A 19,620-nucleotide genomic window follows, 5' to 3' on the forward strand; every position below is an offset into this window, starting at 1 on the left:
ATCTAAACTATTGAGATACTTGATTCGCAAGCATATCAATGTATTTGTTAATTTTTTTAAAAGATATGATAAAACATGACCATTCAAGTTTTCATTGCAAACTCCATAATTTTTTTAATATTTTTTTGTGGAGGATGACTATAAAAAATGTTATGCTGATGAGTGAAAGGATTTTCATAAAATTAATATGAATATTAAATTTTGTGAATTTTGCATTTTAATAAAAATAAAGACTTTTTAGGATGCTCAATAATTGCGCCGCAGTGCGAAGCAAATACCCAAGATATTTTGGTACCTTGTTGGCACGTGATTATGCAGCCGCAAATGGTTTTGGACTTTAGGAATCCTATTGGCACGTGATCTCGGATTCCAAAATGATGAATAGTGCTTATTATATTTTAAAAAAGGAGAATGAAAATTAAAGATTTTTTAAGAATATTAATTTTAATTACGAATCATAAAATTTTAAAATCTTAATTAAAGACTATAATCTTTAATTATGATAAAAAAATATAATTTATAAGGTAGGATTCACTAACATGATTTAGGAATTTATTAATCCAACTTGAGAAAATTACTAACATATATTGTGAAAACATGAAACTCCACTTGAAAATTAATTGTTTAACAAAAAATGTCACTTGAAAATTCACTAACTCGATTTGAAAAATTTCTAACGTATAATGTGAAAATATGAAACTCCACTTGAGAATTAAATGTTTAAAAAAAACGTCACTTGAGAATTTAATAACTAGATTTGAAAAAAATTTTAACGTATATTGTAAAAAAATGAAACCCTACTTAAGAATCAATTATTTAATAAAAAATGACTTGTCCAGATTGATGATTTTTATTAAACAATTAATTCCCAAGTGAAGTTTCATGTTTTCACAATATATGTTAGAAATTTTTTCAAGTTGATTTAGTGAATTTCCAAATAGTATTTTTTATTAAACAATTAATATTTAAATGGGGTTTCATATTTTCACAATATACGTTACAAATTTTTTCAAGTTAGGTTAGTGAATTCTCAAGTGGCAATAGTAAATGCCACCTCACAAACTACATTTTTTTTATCACAATTAAGAACCATTACCTTTAATTAAAATTTTAAATTTTTATAGTTCATAATTGAAATTAATATTTTTAAAAGGCCCTTAATTGCCATTCTTCCTTTGTAAAAAATATAAAAATATTATCTATTAATTTAGTTCAACTTTTTCATGAGTATTCAACTTTTCGGAATATGTAAAACTATTGTCAGTTGTGAACTTTTTTTTACCCTGATTTAATAAAAGCAAATTAAATGTATATAGGTTAGCCAGAAGATAAACAAATATACAGTGAATTGTAATTGATGACAATAGGGGAAAAACAATTACAATCAAGAGTTTTTATAAATATAATCTATAGTATAGAAACAAATTAAGAAAATAACTTAACATTTATTATAGTATTATATCTAATTTATTACATTTGTCAATAATATATTATTGTATATCAATAGTAAATCTCCCATAAATTTTTAATAATAAACATCTTATATATCAATAATAAATTTTTATACATCAAAATGACCAGCCATGCTTTCAAATTTTCAAAAATTTAATTCATATTTTTTTAGTACAAAATTTTTTTCTTTTTAACCAATGAACCAATTTATCCTTGTAATTATCTCCTCCTAGGTTTGAATCCTTATCGAAAATCAATGCAATTAATCATCTTTGAAAGCTAATTTCCCGGATAGTATGCTTGTTATATCTCTCAATCAATACTGCTTTCCATCTCGGTATCACATGCTAATAGAATCTTCCAACAAAAAAATCATGGAATCTTCTAACAAGTCGTGCATATGTTCTAACATAATTAACCTAAAATTATGGAGCACTACAAGTTACTTAAATGGCAGGGATTTTTCCAAATAACCCTTCCAAGGAAGGAGGTCCCTGATGAAAAAATATGAATTCATCAGGTGCCAAGCAAAAGCATAATCAAAGAACAATAAATATTCCTTTAACTAAAGAACAATTCTATTTCTTGCAACAAAAACATAGATTCCCAAAGAAAGGTTTACAAAGAAAACATAAAAGATATATCTTAATGTACAACAACTATCATCTACTATAAATGTGATTCGAAATGGGCTTTCTAGCGGAAAGAAGCAGATACTATGTGCTTGATCCTTCTTCCAAAAACGAATGCTACCTTGGAAATATTTCTTGTACTTGTGATCACCCACTACATTGAGGAAAGAGCTCTATTTCATGTATTCTAACACATCATGCGTAATACCTTCAAGAAAGGAAACAAAACCCATTACACTCGTGAGACCGCTTCCATCAACATCCTGTTCCTCGATCAGAAAGTTTTCAAAAATTGAGGCATCATCTTGTCCTCCCCGGATAAATATGAGCTTGGGAGTGATGCATCTCTCTTGCTTCAATTTATTGATCGTAGTCCTTAACAAACCTGACAAGGTATTATGCATGATGATTATTAGGCAGAATAGTAGACTTTATATTCCAACCAACTTACCTGGAGAAGCCAGGCAGAAGAACAAGTAAAGAAGGCTTACAATCATGGGGAGGAGGGAAAGGAAGTGATGGGTCTGCAGTTGAAGAGTAAAACACAATCAGAGTTGTGAACGCATCAAGGAAAAATATTGGACTGCCACTGGTAATTAGTGCAGCACGACTCAAGGAATGGCGTGGATATGCTTGTTTATCTGGAGTAGAATATGAAGTCAACACTGGATACACAGCTCGGTGGAGGGAACTTGGCTCCAGAGCACTACAGCACCCAAAATAAATAATAATTGTAAGTGTAAATTCTTGAGTGTAAACATCAAATATTCAATGGTAGAAGTATAAGCCAAGCCCCTTCAGCGCGCCCCCAACAAACCCCCCCCCCCCAAAAAAAAAAACACACACACACACACACACACACAAAGTAAACATGCCCCTTAAGCTTTTGCTCACTTAATAGAATACCAGTTCTGCTCCTGCCCCCTCATGATAGGCTTGACAATAGATAGGCATGATGATAAATTGAGATTATAGCTGGAAATAATTAGACGTTTCTGTTTGAATTGAATATCAAGTACATTAAGTGAGATTAAACATTTAGTCTCTTTCAAAAGGCCTTGGCAAGGCCTAAAATTAAATAATAACATACATATTGGGTATGATACATTACAAGCCGCTAAAATAGTCTCCACAAAATCTGATTATTTGTCAGACCAGGGAAAGTAAACTGACTTCGTTTTAAATCCCTAATCCCACACACCACCACTGTCATTGCCCTCAAATACACCTCAAGAAAGACAATGTCCAAAATAAAGGTCAAGCGCTCTTTTAAAGCAAAACTGTAAGAATAATAGGGGAAAAAGCAATTATTTTGCAGTTTTTTGAAAAATAAATACTTTTTACTATGTCCTCCCTCTAGTCTTATTTATAGGGTGGAGAGAAAAGATTTTTTTTTGAGTCCTATTTATAGGTCAGGTCAATAAATTTTCATCACAAATTTCTCCTTTTACCTTCCATTGAATGTTGGAGACAATGTGTGTTGTTAAAATACGCATATTTAACAAAAACAAAGTTAAAACTTATTAAATTTTTAAACAGAGTTAACGAGTTTTAATATTTTCCTTGATTTCAATAAAACAGGTTGAAAATAACTTATAAATAAGATCAAAGGAGTATAAGTGAAAAATCATCAAAATAAAGGTCAAGCACTCTAATATTGCAGCTGCATTCAACTCCCATCATCCAGACATTCATGGCATGATTTTGCAATTTTCACTGTTCAAATAGATTGGTGCGAATCAACTACCTGAAAAGACATTGCAAATAGATGCGGTAGTCTGGATGAATGCCTTCCTCATGAAAGCGAAGAAGAGGATTACGAAGGAGAGCAAAAATTAGGCGGGGAAGAGGCTGCAGTTGTGGACATTGGGAGAATGAAACATCAATCTGAGAACTTAAGGAACTTCCACTCCCATACTGAACAAGTTTATGAACATCATTATACTGGGCTGTAAGGAGCACTAGCCAATCTTGAAGTAACATCCTGCCCTCCCGAACTCCTTCCTTCAAAGAAGCTAATATGACCTGCAGAATAATTGCATCCATTTGAAAGATTTATTTCTCAAGAGTACAAAAGCATTCATGGGACCATTCTGGATAAAAAAGTCCCACAGAGCTTGCTAACTCAGTGCCAGAGCTGAGAGATGATCTAGTTGCCTTTTTTCATATGCCCATACAATTATTTTTTATAGATTTATTCTGATGATTTGAGCTCAAGAAGACAAAGGAAATCATATATTTAAAAAGTAAAAGAGACAAGGAATTATCACTTTTTATTCTTAAAAACAATTTTAGATAGATGGAAGACAAGTTAAAAAATAATGAAATGCACTTTAACTTTTAAGAGCGGGGAATCTTTTCTTTTCTTTTCTTTTCTTTTTTTCTTTCTCTCTCTCTTTTCTTTTCTCTTTTTCTTCTTCTTCTGTTTTTGTGTGTGTGAGTGTGTGCGCGTGCGTTTTGTGGTGGGGCGGGCAGCCTGTAAACATTAATCCAAAGGATGAGAAAGTCGGGTAAGTCAAAAATTCACCTTGTGAACAAGCAAAGTTAGCACAACTTCAACTTTTTAAGAAAGAGGAAAAGGAGGGGGAGCCTGTAAGCATTAATCCAAGGGATAAGAGATTTGGGTGAGTTAAAAATTTACCTTGTGAACAAGCAAAGATAGCACAACTTCAGGATCAACACTATCATAAAGTTCATGCATGTTCTGAGCAACACTGAACTGCAAAGTCCGAATCCTCAATCGACGCTTAAGGGAATGCTTGGTTCTGCATCAATTGTCAACACACACTGAAATCCATCTTGCAGAAAGAAAATTATTAACAAATGGTGGCAGAAAATGAGGACTGAAAGCCTATGAGCAATGGAGGAACAAAGGATATACTGCACAAACAAGAGCATCCAAAAAGAGAAAGGAATTAACAATCTGAAAAGCGTTTATCATAGAATGAGGGTGACAGTTATGAAGATCTCGCAAGTGAAAAAGCATGCCAAATAAAGACTATTCAAAGCAAGATTGCACAATAGATTTGCAGTGTACAGTATCAAATCGTGCTTAACAGCAAAAAGTTCTATCAAATTTATAATTGAACAAGAATGGATAAAAAGTTACAACCATTCACTGAACATAGATAACAAGAATGATCTCATGGATCCTAGGAAGTGAGAACTGATTTGATTATCTTTCCTTCACAGCATTCCAACATATTTATTTCAACATACTTCAAAGTGTTCAAAATGCAAAGTCTTTGATACCACACCAAAAAAAAAAAAAAATCAACTTATTATGTTCGCCTAATGATATATACATATATATTTTGTTTATTTACTGAGTATGGAGATTCAACAAAGCCAGAAAAAAGACGAGTATATTGTGACTTGTCAGACATCCCATTTTCAACATATTGGAAAGTGTTGGAGGATAAACTAAAGCTTCAAGAAATAAGGCACAAGCTTAGAAGATATATAACTGTTTTGATCACAAGAACAAACGAAAGAATGAACTTGGCTGCAACATTTAATTGGACTACTATGATTTTAGATAGCATGAAAAACATCAATTCATCACAATAGAAGATGTAAACAATAAAAGAAAAGTTGTTCTATGCTGGATTTACTATACCTACTAGTAGAAGTCGTTCCTGAACTGGAAAGTTCCTCAGGAGGAACCACTACTGTGTATTGAAATGCAATCTGAAGCGTAGGAACTTCTGATGCATGCCTGTCAAAAAGTGAAAACAGACCTTAATCAGAAAAAGAAATGTATCTAGAAAAGCATTACATTCTCTACTGTACTAAAAACTGAGCAGCCAATTAAAATGACAAGAGGTTGCAGGACTAATATCACATCAAAGACTAGAAGTGTGTAATCTATGGCAAATATATTCAGCTTTTATGCTTCATAAGTTTTCTCCAGCACGCAATTTACAGGCCAAAAGGGGCATCTATATCACCTAAATCCTGCTAAGAGAAGGCAATAATCTTTGTAAGTTCTTGTGTGTTTTGATTAAATTTGGGTTAGGATTGATTCTGGACAAGCAATCATCATGCTGATTAACTTAATCTTGAAAATATATATATATATATATATATATGGAGACTTGCATGCCCAACAACCTCTGAAATCCTCACCCATTCAAAAAAAATCATTTGGAAGCTAGGTAATTAGTTAAGATTATCAAATACCAGTATCATCCGTATTTGATCAAGTACCAGCAGAATATCAGTTTTATAAGAGAGAAATTTCAAACTTTAGGCATCTATCAATGTATCTGCACCTCAAGTATAAAATCACATAATTGCCTATTGAAAGCAGCAGTTTTTAGTAAAAAGCTGCGTCCAACAGCTAAAGGGCTAGTTTGTTTTAAATTAAAAAATAAGTTATTTTTAGGTAGTTTAGAGGTTTTATAAAAAGAGATTTATTTTGTAGAGATTTTATAAAAAGCAAACATTATTTTATGCTTGGTTATAATAATAAAAAAGTGATTATTAGTTAGTTATTTTTAAATTTTATGATATCTTCCTTGATTTTAGTTTTATAAAAATGGTTTATTATTATATTATTTTAAAATTTTATAACATTTTTGCATATTCCGTCGCTTTAAAACATTCTCTCTCATCCACCACATAAGACTATTTTCAAAAGCTACTCAAAGTGGTTTCTTGAAATAAACAAAAATCTGCTTTGTTTAGATTCTGATTATTTCCAAAAGTTTAAACAAACAAAATAAAAAACTCACAAAATAACTTTTTTTTTTCAAAAAATAAGTAATATTTTTCATGAAATAAGCTAAAACAAACTGCCCCAAATACATATTGCCATGGTTGGCAAAGTTACGGATTGTTTTGCAACTTTGGAGCTCTGTTGAAGAAAAGCATAGAACCTCCTGTCCTTTGTATAAGGGTTCATCAACCACCTCATACTTACCAGAATTTAGTTAAACTTAATTACAACAACAACAACAACAAGCCTTTATCCCACTAGGTGGGGTCGGCTACATGGATTGCAAGACGCCATTGTGCTCTATCATTTATTAAGCTTTTAGAAATATTATTAATTAAAAGATCACGTTCAACAACTTCCAAGAGTGTTCTCTTAGGCCTTCCTCTACCTCTCTTAATCGGACTCAAAGTTATATGTTCCACTCTTCTCACTGGTGCCTCCCTTGGTCTTCTTTGTACATGCCCAAACCATCTCAACCGATTTTCTACCATTTTTTCCTCAATAGGTGCCACCCTCACTTTTTCACGTATGTGCTCATTTCGAATTTTATCTTTACGTGTATGTCCGCACATCCATCGTAACATTCTCATCTCTGCTACTCCAACTTTATGCTCTTGCTGTCCCGTTAGTTAAACTTGATTATCATCATCAAATGTCTTAAATATGAATTTCTTTCCAAAATTACCTACGTTCAATGAAGGTAATTCTCTAATTGCTAGTGTTATTTAATTATATTTAATAGTTACACACAAAGGGCATTTTGGGTAAATTTAATGAATCAGACAATTTCTAAAACACCATGTATTAAAGACCATTTTAGAAGGACTGAATGGAGTATTAAGATAAACCAAAAAACAAGAACAACACAGTATCTGATGGAGAATAACATAAGATTTAGCTTGGTAGATTGCATAGAATACTCAATTGAAAAAGCCCCACAGCTCAAGTTGACATTATTCACATTCTTAATGCATAATTGTATATCACTTGAATGAGCGTATCAAAAGTTCGCAAGCATTCAAGCCTGTAAGTGCAATCTATAGTGGTAGTCAGATGCATTAGTACCTTGAAAACCCAACGTTGTTCTCAAACTCAAAATCATAAGCATATGTGGCGTATGAGTCACAACAAATGATGTGCTGAACATTTTCATATTGGGGATCTGGGAAAAAATGACCATACTGCAATGTAAAAATGCATTAATCCACAAGTAGATGAAAAAAGTGTAATTTGAAAATTTTATCCAATATCACAAACTTACAGAATGACCAGGTTTAAATTCAGTTGATGTTCTTAATCGTAGTACACAACCAAAAGCATATGGCCTACTCAGCATCCGATACCTTCAAAATGAGAGGACCAGGTATCATCAACCACAGTCAAATATTCCAAGGAACTAATACACATCAATTTTATCTCAACAAAACTAGTATTAAATTTCCAAAAAAAATTATCCAAATCAATGATAAGTTTTGGGGAACTAACGGAAAGAAAGACATGTGATTGGAGTTTAGGGTGATTGATGTTGTGTTGAGGGTCAAGTAGAATGAACGATTGGTGAAGTAGGAAATGAGAAAAGAGGAGGGAGTTCTTTATTAATTTATGAAATTAGAATCTAACTTCATAATCAACAAAGCCAAGCATATTCCCAAAAGGAAGTTTCTGAATAATTCATCACAGTTTGCTTCACAAAACATACACTTATATATACTTCCACATCGACCAGAATGATCTAACACATAAGCTACCAATTGCCTTCTAGGTATTAAACGCCTATTCTGTAACACAAATACTTTGCAATTTGGATAATACATGGACTGTTACTTAACATCTTTACAGATTCATAACCATCTAATCCGTCAGTACAAACAACAACTAGTTTTCTATTACTGCTATTTAAAAACTAGCCCCAAAGATTGACTCTTCACATATCCCGTATCCCGGCATTCTTGTGCCTCCTAGAGTACATGTGAATGATAGGGGGAGCTCTACCAATTAAGCAACTATGGTAATTTTACAGCCAAGGCAAGCAATGGGTGGGAGTATTGTGTTACCAAAGAGACTTGGACTTACATGTCCTGGGGCAAAGTTGAATCCTCAATACTTGTATATAATAATAAAGAACCCCCACTTTCAATGCTCAGGAACTTTAGGGATGCCAAATCTGTGTACTCATTTGTTACAGCAAATATGTCCACACAGACACCTGCTTGAACAGCAACAGCAGCCTGTAACATACATGTCAATTCTTCCACTTTTCACAAATAGGAGATATTTTATTAAAATAAACATAAGTACGATACCAGATCTTTATAGAATGGTGTCTGCTCAGGGAGTAAGGCACGGTCTGCATCCTCTCGTTTGCTGGCATATTGCTCTCCATATCTTCTAGTATCCAATTGTCCAGCTCCATAATCAGGAGGACCAGACAAGAAGGCAAAAACTCTAGCTGCAGTAGCATCCAATAGAAACAAGAATTACTTGGAGCCTTTAATCCCACAGTATAATGAACATGAAAACAATATGTTAACTAAAACATAGATAATGAGCTTTGAATTCAGTCATGCACACCTAAAGCAAAGGTGTTTCCATATTCAGATCCAAGGTAATTGAAAAGAGCTTCCATTGCGACCCCAAAACCACGCCCGCCTATCAGAACACCATCCAGTCCTTGACCTGCTGCTGTAGTTCTCTCCCATGAAGTTGTTGGTCTAAGTGTTTCAAGGGCAGATGCAATACGCTCCTTACAAGTTTCCACCTGCAACAAAATTATAGATTTTATACTGGAATCAGACTTTACCTATATATTTAATTGCATTTCAAAATGAGAAAAGAACTCAGAAAAATGTGGCAAAAAAATCCATATCATTAACCTACAGGAGCCAAAAACTGTAACAAAGGCATGACATCTTCAAGCTCAATTGATAAGGTTCCCTCTGTATCGGGAGGGATAAAAACATTTTTTACAACAGGTATAGGACCTTGAACATCATACAACCCTAATTTGTGGCTGAAGGTAGCAAGCCCAAAAAGTGAACCAGGAGCAAGAGCTGCAAACCAAAAATAATGATTAAGAACCAACTTCTAAAGGTTCAATTTTATGCAAGAAAGGAACATACAATAAGATCCAGATATTAACCTTCCAAAGCTGCCAGCAAGGCACTTTTAATGAGATCTAGAAACTCCTCTGAAGCTGCAGGTGAAAACAGAGTACTATATTATTAGGGAAACTATTTTTATATTGATGATTGAAGACTTCTATGGAGAATCAGATAGATAAGGGATAGACAAGAAGGGGATATGAAAAGGGGGGAATTCAAAATCATATAAGTTCCCCCTCTAAGCAATTTCAGAAGTTAAACTAGAATTGCAGATGTGGCTTTTTCATTCCACAAAAGTAGGGCTAAGAAACACATAGCCTCCATCACTTTACAGGCTGCAATATCAGTATAACTATTTAAATTTGAACTTCAACAATTATCAAATCACTGAATATCAGAGATGCTCAAAGCAATAAGTGAAATCTAAAGTTCAAAAGGATATTTGACTCTGCCCAGTTATCTTAAATTCCAAATTATAATTTCAGATGCCACCAAAGGGCTGTGCAGTGACATGTCCAAGGATTTAAACAGATAGAAGAAGCACAAAAAACAAGACAATAGGTTTTCAGTTATAAGAAATTAAATAAGCATCTGAAAACAGCCAATATATAAAGAATACTTTTCATTCTAGATTATCAAAGTGAAAGCATTTCCTTACAACCTTTAGATGTCTGAAAGTCCACACAAAAAACATTTCAAAACAACCATTATCTGAAGAGTGCTTTTTTCTTCCTGATAGGGCTTTTGTTCCTTTTAATATTCACAGTCATCAGACTTGGGGTATTATGAACCCGTGATCTCACACTCATCCTCATTCTTAAAGCAGCTAAGGAGGCATTGGATCCAATTCACAGTGTATCATCGACTCTTCATGAAACAACAACAACAAACGGCCTAATCCCACTAAGTAGGGCGGGTTACATAGATTCTTCATGTGTCACCAAGAAAATAAAATCAAATCAAAATAAGCAACACAGCATGCTAAAATATCCGCTAAATATCTCACTGATTTTACACTTAATTGAGTTCAGTATTCATCATAAGTGCATATTCAGGCACCAAGACCTATCGACGTGGTGAATGAAAATCAATCCAGCCAGGGAAGTACAAAATGTTGCAGTTAAATATCCAAGGTGCGAATTTCTTAACCAAGCAGCCATATTAAACCGCCCCAATTCTTAACATTCAATCACGAAGGTGCAGTTGGAAATTGTCAAAATTGGCATATAAATACGCAGTGATGCAAATATTACAAAATGAAGTAACCATTTATTAACCGCGAAAATCTTACAGGTCAAGTCAACAGCAGCAACATAGACTGGACGAGCATGCATTGCTGCTTCCTCTGATGGTTCCTCTGCAATAAATAACGAGTGAGCTATCTGAACAGCGTAAAGCCTCGTGGTGTGCTATTAACTTTTGTTAACGAACGATGCAGGAAACTGAGGGGAGAACAAATTAACTTCAAGTTTAATGTTTTGCAGTGCTGCCAGAAAATAAATAATACATGCAGAGACTTAACTCCGATGTATATAAAAGTAATTGGATAAGTATGGCGTTACAATTCCGTTTATTTTACTGTGATTACCGCAAAGTTTCCAGTCAACGGATGAAAATCGCCATAAAGGCACCTACCCGGTAATTCAAGATCTATGAAGGAGGACATCATCTCGGCACAGGACTGTGGGCGAGAGTATCGAGTAATAGCCTTGGATGAAAGGCCATTGAGGGTGCCGCAGAGTGAGCAACTCCATGACCACTGTTCAAGCTCGCAGTAAGTATTGAAGTATGCCCAGCAGTTCTCACACCGGGGCAAGAGGTGCCCGTCAGATCCATAAACTGGAGCTTGACCGTTTTCGTCCTTGGCCGCGAAAGGCGTCACCGTCACTCCCCATGGTAAACCGGAACCCTCCTGGGCGTCAGGGTCAATCGGGAAGCGCAGGACAGTTGCCCTCAGTGCCATGACTTCGAGGGAGCAAGAAATGCGCCGATCGTTCAATGTGTGCGCAGACCGCGTAGAACTCGAACGCCCGTTCTGGCGCTTGTTTTTTTTGTCACTTTTCCTTTCTTGCCGTTGTTGCTCGGTTTCTCAGGAAACAGACGGGTTGACCAGGTGGAACTCTACACATGAGTTGTACCATTCATAGTGTGCCACGTCATAAATATTGACAAGCCAGAACCCAAGGGCTGTTTCTCACTTTCGCTTTAAGTTTGATGAAATTGCAGTTTGGCAAGAATTGATTTACAAACATGATTTTAAATAGGAAAATTGAGATGAGATTGTTTAAAACTGAAATTGACCAAAATATCTTCATCACTTTTTGTCCTGACCACAATTTTTGGCACTAACTGGAGTTCGCATCACCGCGCGCGCATCAACCAGAGGGCGGATCTGGGCCCTTCAATTCATTTCAAAATAGATCTTTATTGTTCATTATAAATTAACTTTTGATGGGGATGAAGCAAAATCAATAAAAAAGACAATAAAAAATTATAAATTAATTTTTAATATTATATTTATTAAAATAAAAGTTTATAAAAATTATTAAAAAATAATATTAAGTTTATATTGTCCAAACTATATCTAAATAGGCAATTTATAAAAATTATAAAAAGTTTAATATTAAATTAATTCATCTAAATTATATATGTATTATCCAAAGTACACAAGGATAGTCAATTTAAAAAATTTTAATCAAGCCCAACTAAATCTATACTGGTCAGATTGATGATAAACAAAATTATTAAAAAACTTTAAATTTGATAAAAATTAAATAAAAATAAAAATGAAAAGCTTTAAGTTTGAATAGTTCAGATCCCATGGTGGTGAATAATTTGGTATCCTCTAATGACCATTTTTAATAGCCTAGATTTAATATTAATTTTTTTATAATTTTTATTTTAATAAATATAATATTAAAAATATTTAAAAATTAAATTTAAAATAAATGATGGAGATTATTTTAAGATAATTTGAAGGACCCTGATTATCTCTTGGCTTGATACACGCCGAATGCAATTGCCACTGAATGTGGGAAACAATTACACTATTAATCCTATGTAATTATTACAATTTTAGGGGAATTGCATTAAGGGTCATGAAAATAAAGAATATTACATTTTGGGCTTAAAAATTTTTTATACTCCTAGTGGCCTCTTTTGCAATTTTTTTAGGAGCAAAGGCACAATTTTGCCGGAAGGTTTTTCAGTTAAAAGAGTTAAAAATTTCTCAGTGTTGATGGTGAAAGGTAACTTTTAAGGTCTGTAGATTTTAAAATCTATCCATCCCAAATAGTACTTTGATTAAAAATATTTTATTGAGTTTTGATTAAGGATGTTGTCCATCATTTTTATGCTAAAATAAGAAATAGTTGTGAGGTGGACGTTTGGCCAAAAAAAAAAAGTTGACAGGTGGATGACAAAACTTGGTGAGCTATATAAGTTTCTAACGTGCACAAGGTAAATGTGGCTATTACATTTTGGTGAGCTAATAATTCAGCTGAATGATTTAAATAGCGTCATTCTTGCTTGCTAGTAAAGTGGCGACCGAGATGGTCTTAACTCATTTAATATGTAGTAGTTTTGTTTGATGAAAACATTTAATGGGGCTTTTACATAAAGTAGTAAAGTGCATATGAGATAAAATTTTTGTCACATAAACTGCACTGTGATGTTGGAATTAAAATTTTATTTGTGATTTTACTACTAATATGAGCTAAGGGTTTTTGAACCATGTAAGTTGATTATGAGAATTTTAGAGTGAATAAATTGTTGTATAATAATGATGGTTGACGTGTTTATATTAAACTTTTATATATAAATGGAATAAAATATGACCTAATATAAAGAAAATATGCTGTCAGAAACATTGAAGTATTTGTTGTGTAAAAATAAAGTTGGTTCTAAACGTTGAGTTGTATATTTTGTTAAATCTAGACTACTGATAAACTAAAATCGTATACACTTTTAGTTAAGGATATAATAACCTTGTGTTGTGCATAGTGAATATTGTATTATGCATTGTTTGCCTAACTTATGCATTTTGTTAAGCTTGGCCTACTGATAAACTAAAATCGCATAAACTTTCAGTTGAAAATATATAAACCTTATATTGTGCATAGTAAATATTATGTTGTACATTATTTGCCTAACTTGTGCATTTTGTTAAGCCTGTCCTCCTAATACACTAGACACTTGTTGACTTTTAGTTGAGAATATATGAATATTATTTTATACATAGTGAATATTATGTTGTACATTGTTTGCATAACTTATGCATTTTGCTAATCCTATACTACTAATAAACTGGAATCACATGAACTTGCAGTTGAGAATATATGAATCTTATGTTATGCATAGTGAATATTGTGTTGTACATTATTTGCCTAACTTGTACATTTTGTTAAGTCTAAACTACTGATAAATTAGAATCACATGAACTTTTAGTTGAAAATATATGAACCTTGAACTGTGCATAGTAAATATTATATTATACATTGTTTGATTAACTTGTGCATTTTGTTAAACCTAAACTACTAATAAACTGAAATTGCATGGACTTTTAATTTGTGTTGTGCATGATGGATATTGTACTGTACATTTTTGCCTATTTTGTACACTTTATTTCATTTTCATTGAAACATATACATAATTCTAATTACAAATGAAAAACCAATTCTAAATTACAAAAAAGAATATTAAAATATATACATCATCTAACTAGAAAAATCTAATTCGACAATCCTATGACTTTCTTTTCATTTGCTTGTTCCTATAAGTGCAAGTGGCCGTTCATGCATGACATTATTGGGGTGCTCCATTAGCCAGCACATAATATCATACCTCATACTTGATAGTTCTTGGGTTGTATATTCAGGCATGGTAAACGGAGGATGGTCAATATTCACGGTATTGTTACAAAATGTAAGCCATGTAATGAAATGAACTCCACAATTATTGCTGCACAGCAAAGGTGACGAATTGAGATATGAATCAACATTGATCATGTCATGCTTTAATGTGCCCAATCTACAAGTCAAGAACATTGATCAAAGTCATATCAACATCAATGAAGAGACTATATTATACTATAATACCATGTAATACTACCAAGAGTTCAATCCATGTGACTAATATTATATTGAAATTATCAAGCAACCAAAACTAAATTATATTTTACACGTGTAATGTAAATGTAGAGCTGCTTATACTAATGATGTATCCAAAGTAATTTATTGTCATGCCTAATCATTACGTATGCCATATTTAATTTAGCTATTCCTAATGAGCAAGTTTGCAAAAATCATTTAAACTATAATATAAATAGAGAGAAAAGGAATATAAATTGAGCATCATTTTAAAACTACAGAATAAGCACTCTCAAAATTAATAAGAATCTTGAAATGATACACGCCCAACTCTCAGATTAAGATAGATCGTGTTTTACATCCTTAACTCACATTTCAACTAAAATAGTCAAAGCTTTTCAATTAATTTCCAAGGCTTCAAACTAAAATCAAATATTACTAGAATCGACCTTTACAAATGAAATTCTCGATCTCATTATTCAATCAAGGTAGAATTATCCACAATATCACACCACGAGGAGTATAAGAGAGCTTTGAAGCAATCTTCCTGGCATTTTTAACTCAAGTGAACCGATGATAACATGAAACAAATGGATCATTAACTTTGAGGTATCATCATTTAATTGTCTCATTAATTATTAAAAAAAGAACTTCTTAAAATATAACAAGTTAAATGCTTTGATTATATATTCTTAACAGATCATCCATCAATCTATCATTATATAACAAGTTGAATGCTTTGATTGCAAGCAAGGTTTACATAAGGTCCTCAATATAAACTTAAAAGTGAAAGCCACCATTGTAAGAATGTAGCCGTGACTAGGCTCGTGGCTATAGCTATTAATGGGTAATTGATAAATTATTACTCTTAATCCATGATTAAATAACACTCATTTAACTTAATAGCTATAACCACCAGGTTGTTACTTTTTTGTATATGTGTAAGATCAAGAATCAATAATCTATCAAAAAAGAACCATTCTTTCTAATTTGGGTAAATAAATATTGGTTTTAGGGACAAATTAGATACATAAACTCGTGGATTGATTGAAGGATGTGTATATATAATCACTTAAGAAATCTAATAGGGGAAATCGCATTAAAGGTCTTGAAAATACAATATGATTACTGATTCATAATCAAGTCGCTAATATAGTGAAATTCAAGCCATGTAGAATATCCAACTTACTTAGTGTGTGTCTGATTTTTAGTTTGTCAAAAGCCCATTTGAAAAAAGTCAGTTTAGTAAAAGTCAGTTATTATAATAAAATTTGTGTTTGGATATATTTTTTTAAAAGTTAGTTTAATATACTGAAAATTATTTGAATTGTGATAATAAAATATGCTTTTGAATATATAATTACCAAAAAAATATTGATTTATAATAATTTGTAATTTTTATTATACAAATATAATATATTTGAAATATTTTAAAAATGTGATAACAATTTTAAATAATATAAAATTTAATCTATAATGCTAAAAACTTGATCTCTAGTTATTTGTACCTTTTAAATTTGTGACTTTAGAAAATGTGATAAAGATTTGTAATTTTTATTATACATTAATGCTAGAAATTAACATGATTAATTATTCAATTTACAATGCTAAAAACTTAATGCCTTATTATTATTATTATTGAAATGATGATTATATTTTTAATGAGTTGACTATTTTTTAAATAAAAGAATAAAAGATTAAACTTATGGCAGTATGGTCAAATAACATCATACTTTTTAAAAGTTTCAAATAGTTACGTTTTTTAAATTCATTTTCAACCACTGTTTAGATGTACTTTCAGGATGTACTTTTCTGTAAAATATTTTACACAAATAACTTCTAACATTTTAAAAGTAAAATTTTACTTTTTGAATGTGAAACGTGATAAAACCAAACGGGCCCTCAGTCTTCCAACATTCATTCAAGCGGTATATATTAAACAGAGAAGGAACAATTTCACAATAATCACTCTTCACCCATACGCACAGATTCAACAATGACAGACTTATTATAACTTTAACCACTAAAGCACACACATGCACGAAATCAATGAGGGAGAAATAAAATTAAAGATCCTTACCTTTAAATAATAATGATAGAAGTTAGAAGAGAGGGATGATGTTGCTCGGACAAGGAAGAGGAAGAATATGAGGAATGGCCAGTAATGTGTGAAGTAGGGAAAAAATGAGGGAGAGAACCCATAAAAATGCACAACAGGGGAGGAACAAGAAAGAAGAGCAAATGAAGAGGAAAATCCCCACCAATACAATCCTCTTCCGATAGCATTAACAAGCTATGGCAAGGCTTAGACCTTTAAAAGCAACTTCGTCGAACTCCGAAGATGACCTGCCTTCTCATTTGAGTGCGACAACCTCCAAAGACAACTATTACTCATACCTTCGAGCGCAACAAGGGTCGCACAGCTTTCTCTACCCCCTTTCTTTTCATTATTTCTTTAAAAATAGCCTTTGAAGATGAAACTAGAAAGTAAAAGGAAGAAGATAAAGAGTTGCAAGGGTTTTGTGTAGGTTTTATTTTCAAATCACAAGGGCAAAATTTTCCCTTTGGTTTCAAGAAAAATTGTAACAAAAACCCTTAGGCCTGCAGTGCAACATTAAAATTTTAAACCCAAAGTGCAATAATCTGTCTTTTTAGGGCTCTTAGTATGATTCCCCCTACAATTTTCTGTGCAGATATAATAATATACATGAACAATAAAAAATGTTAGAAACAATTTGATTAATACATTTTTTAAAATTTTCAATTTTTTTTAAGAAAATGATGAATTAAATTAGACTTTTAAATTTGAAAGTTGATGATATTATTTTCTTTTTCACATGATTAAATATTGTCAAATTTGATGCTCACTTTAATATCAACCAACGTATGCATACGAGTTGCTTTTTTTTTTTTTACTCACACACAGTATTTTCTTTTTTGGGAAACAACCTTCCTTTAGGCACGTTTTACGAATATCAGTTTAAATTTAAACAGGGTCCGACGTGATACTTGTTCAAAAATAACAACGTGATGTTTAAATAGCTAATTAATTTACAATTCTACTCCTTTCAAATCATAATATAAATTATAATTAATTAATTCATGATTTATAAATAATGTTAATTAAAACCTTAAATTTTTAAAAATGTCCACATCTTTTTATTTATATTCTTATTAAATATCCTATATAAAAGCTTTGATAATAATAACTAAAATTTTAATACATAATTTGTTTAAAAGGTTAATAAATAAAGTATGAATATAGTTGAAAAATAAATATAAAAATTATCAGATACCTTGTATATTTTGAATTACATAAAGTTTTTAAAAGATGTCTTATACTATAATCTAGAAAAAGTACTCTCTTCATCATAAATTATAAAACATTTTTTAAAAAAATTTACTATTTCAAAATATAAGACACTTTGATAAAAATAAGATTTTATTAATAATACTTTTTTAATATTACTCTTTTTATATATATTTTTTAATATTCTTCCATCAATGGAATATTAAATGAAGGATATTTTTTAAAATTTATATTTTTATTTTAAAAATATGAAATTATAAAGTGTATTTAATAAATTTTATTAATATATAAATTTTTTATTTAAAAATATTTTATAATTTAAGACGTAGAAAGTATTTGATAACTTCAATGATATGGTTTTTCGTTTGTTTTCATCTATCGCTATTTATGGGATTCAACACTGTTTATTTTAATTTTCTCACAGCTGTCTCACTTAACTTTACACATATAGACACGTGTTGAAGTCACCTAAAACAATTGCCTACCCTCCAAAACTAAAATCTCGTCATTTAATATGGATTTTGAACCAATTACTGATTATATGAATTAATACAATAATAAATCCCAATTGACTTAAACCAAATTTTTTAAAAAATTAGATATTCAACATTAGAAATGGAACCAGTAGGGAGCTCCAGAGTTGCCCTTGTCACATACAACTTAATTCACCTTTGATATTACTTTCAATTCAAATTATAAAATATTTTAAAGTAAAATCACACGCACCAATAAAATTTATTAAATGTACTTTAAAATTTTATTTTTTAAAATAAAACATAAAATTTTAAAAATATTTTTTAATACTTCATTTGTGAAATAATATTAAAAAGAAAAATATATAAAAAATAATATTAAAAAATATATTTAATAAAATTTTATTTTTGTTAAAATAATTTATATTTTATGATGCTGAATTTCTTATAAATGTGTTTTATAATCATGGAATCATTGATCATTACCTTCAGGCTCTTTTTTTTTTCCCTACCTGGGGAGAGCCCTACTTCAAAATTCATACTCCCCGTGGGGAACTTAAAATCTCGTGCTTTCCATGAATCTTAAATACACTTTTCAAATTATCAATTCATGATTGAAAAGTCTAATGTTTTTACGACCGTATCAAAATTAAGCTTAATCGTGCTTTAATTTCAACGTCTCAAGTCCCATCATTTCAATAGATCTTAATTATATTAACAAAAAGAAATCCCTTGGCGAACCATTTTAACGTCATCGAGATTTTATAACTCTGCTTAAACTTTAAAGAAACCCGTGTTCCATTAAAAGAAATAAATAAAAATAAAAGTGGTAGGTGAAAGTTTTC

At 31.4% G+C, this 19,620-nt stretch overlaps 1 protein-coding gene across 1 annotated transcript; it reads right to left on the minus strand.

Annotated features, from left to right (window-relative positions):
• Positions 1 to 2,012: 2,012 nt before the first annotated feature.
• LOC129313509 (protein transport protein SEC23 D) lies at positions 2,013 to 12,025 on the minus strand. Its single transcript, XM_054956695.1, has 14 exons — positions 11,541 to 12,025; positions 11,197 to 11,262; positions 9,944 to 9,997; positions 9,682 to 9,854; positions 9,376 to 9,562; positions 9,108 to 9,253; positions 8,878 to 9,032; positions 8,066 to 8,147; positions 7,870 to 7,985; positions 5,704 to 5,802; positions 4,726 to 4,849; positions 3,832 to 4,109; positions 2,576 to 2,790; positions 2,013 to 2,469 (listed from the first exon to the last, which is right to left on the minus strand). Exons 1-14 carry the CDS (start codon positions 11,866 to 11,868, stop codon positions 2,258 to 2,260), a joined length of 2,235 nt encoding a protein of 744 aa, XP_054812670.1. The 5' UTR covers positions 11,869 to 12,025; the 3' UTR covers positions 2,013 to 2,257.
• Positions 12,026 to 19,620: the final 7,595 nt, after the last annotated feature.

This window comes from Prosopis cineraria, unplaced genomic scaffold (assembly GCF_029017545.1).
Source record: "Prosopis cineraria cultivar Desert tree isolate PC_DT_omini unplaced genomic scaffold, ASM2901754v1 PC6, whole genome shotgun sequence".
Classification (NCBI taxonomy): Eukaryota; Viridiplantae; Streptophyta; class Magnoliopsida; order Fabales; family Fabaceae; genus Prosopis; species Prosopis cineraria.

Bases quoted from the DNA above. Each gene is read 5' to 3' on its own strand.
- LOC129313509 (XM_054956695.1), bottom strand. From the start codon at position 11,868: ATGGCACTGAGGGCAACTGTCCTGCGCTTCCCGATTGACCCTGACGCC. The intron at 9,563-9,681 runs GTAGGTTAATGA...ATTTTGTTGCAG, and splicing joins TGTTACAGTTTTTGGCTCCT to GTGGAAACTTGTAAGGAGCG. The intron at 8,148-8,877 runs GTAAGTCCAAGT...CTCATTTTGAAG, and splicing joins TCAACTTTGCCCCAGGACAT to GTATCGGATGCTGAGTAGGC.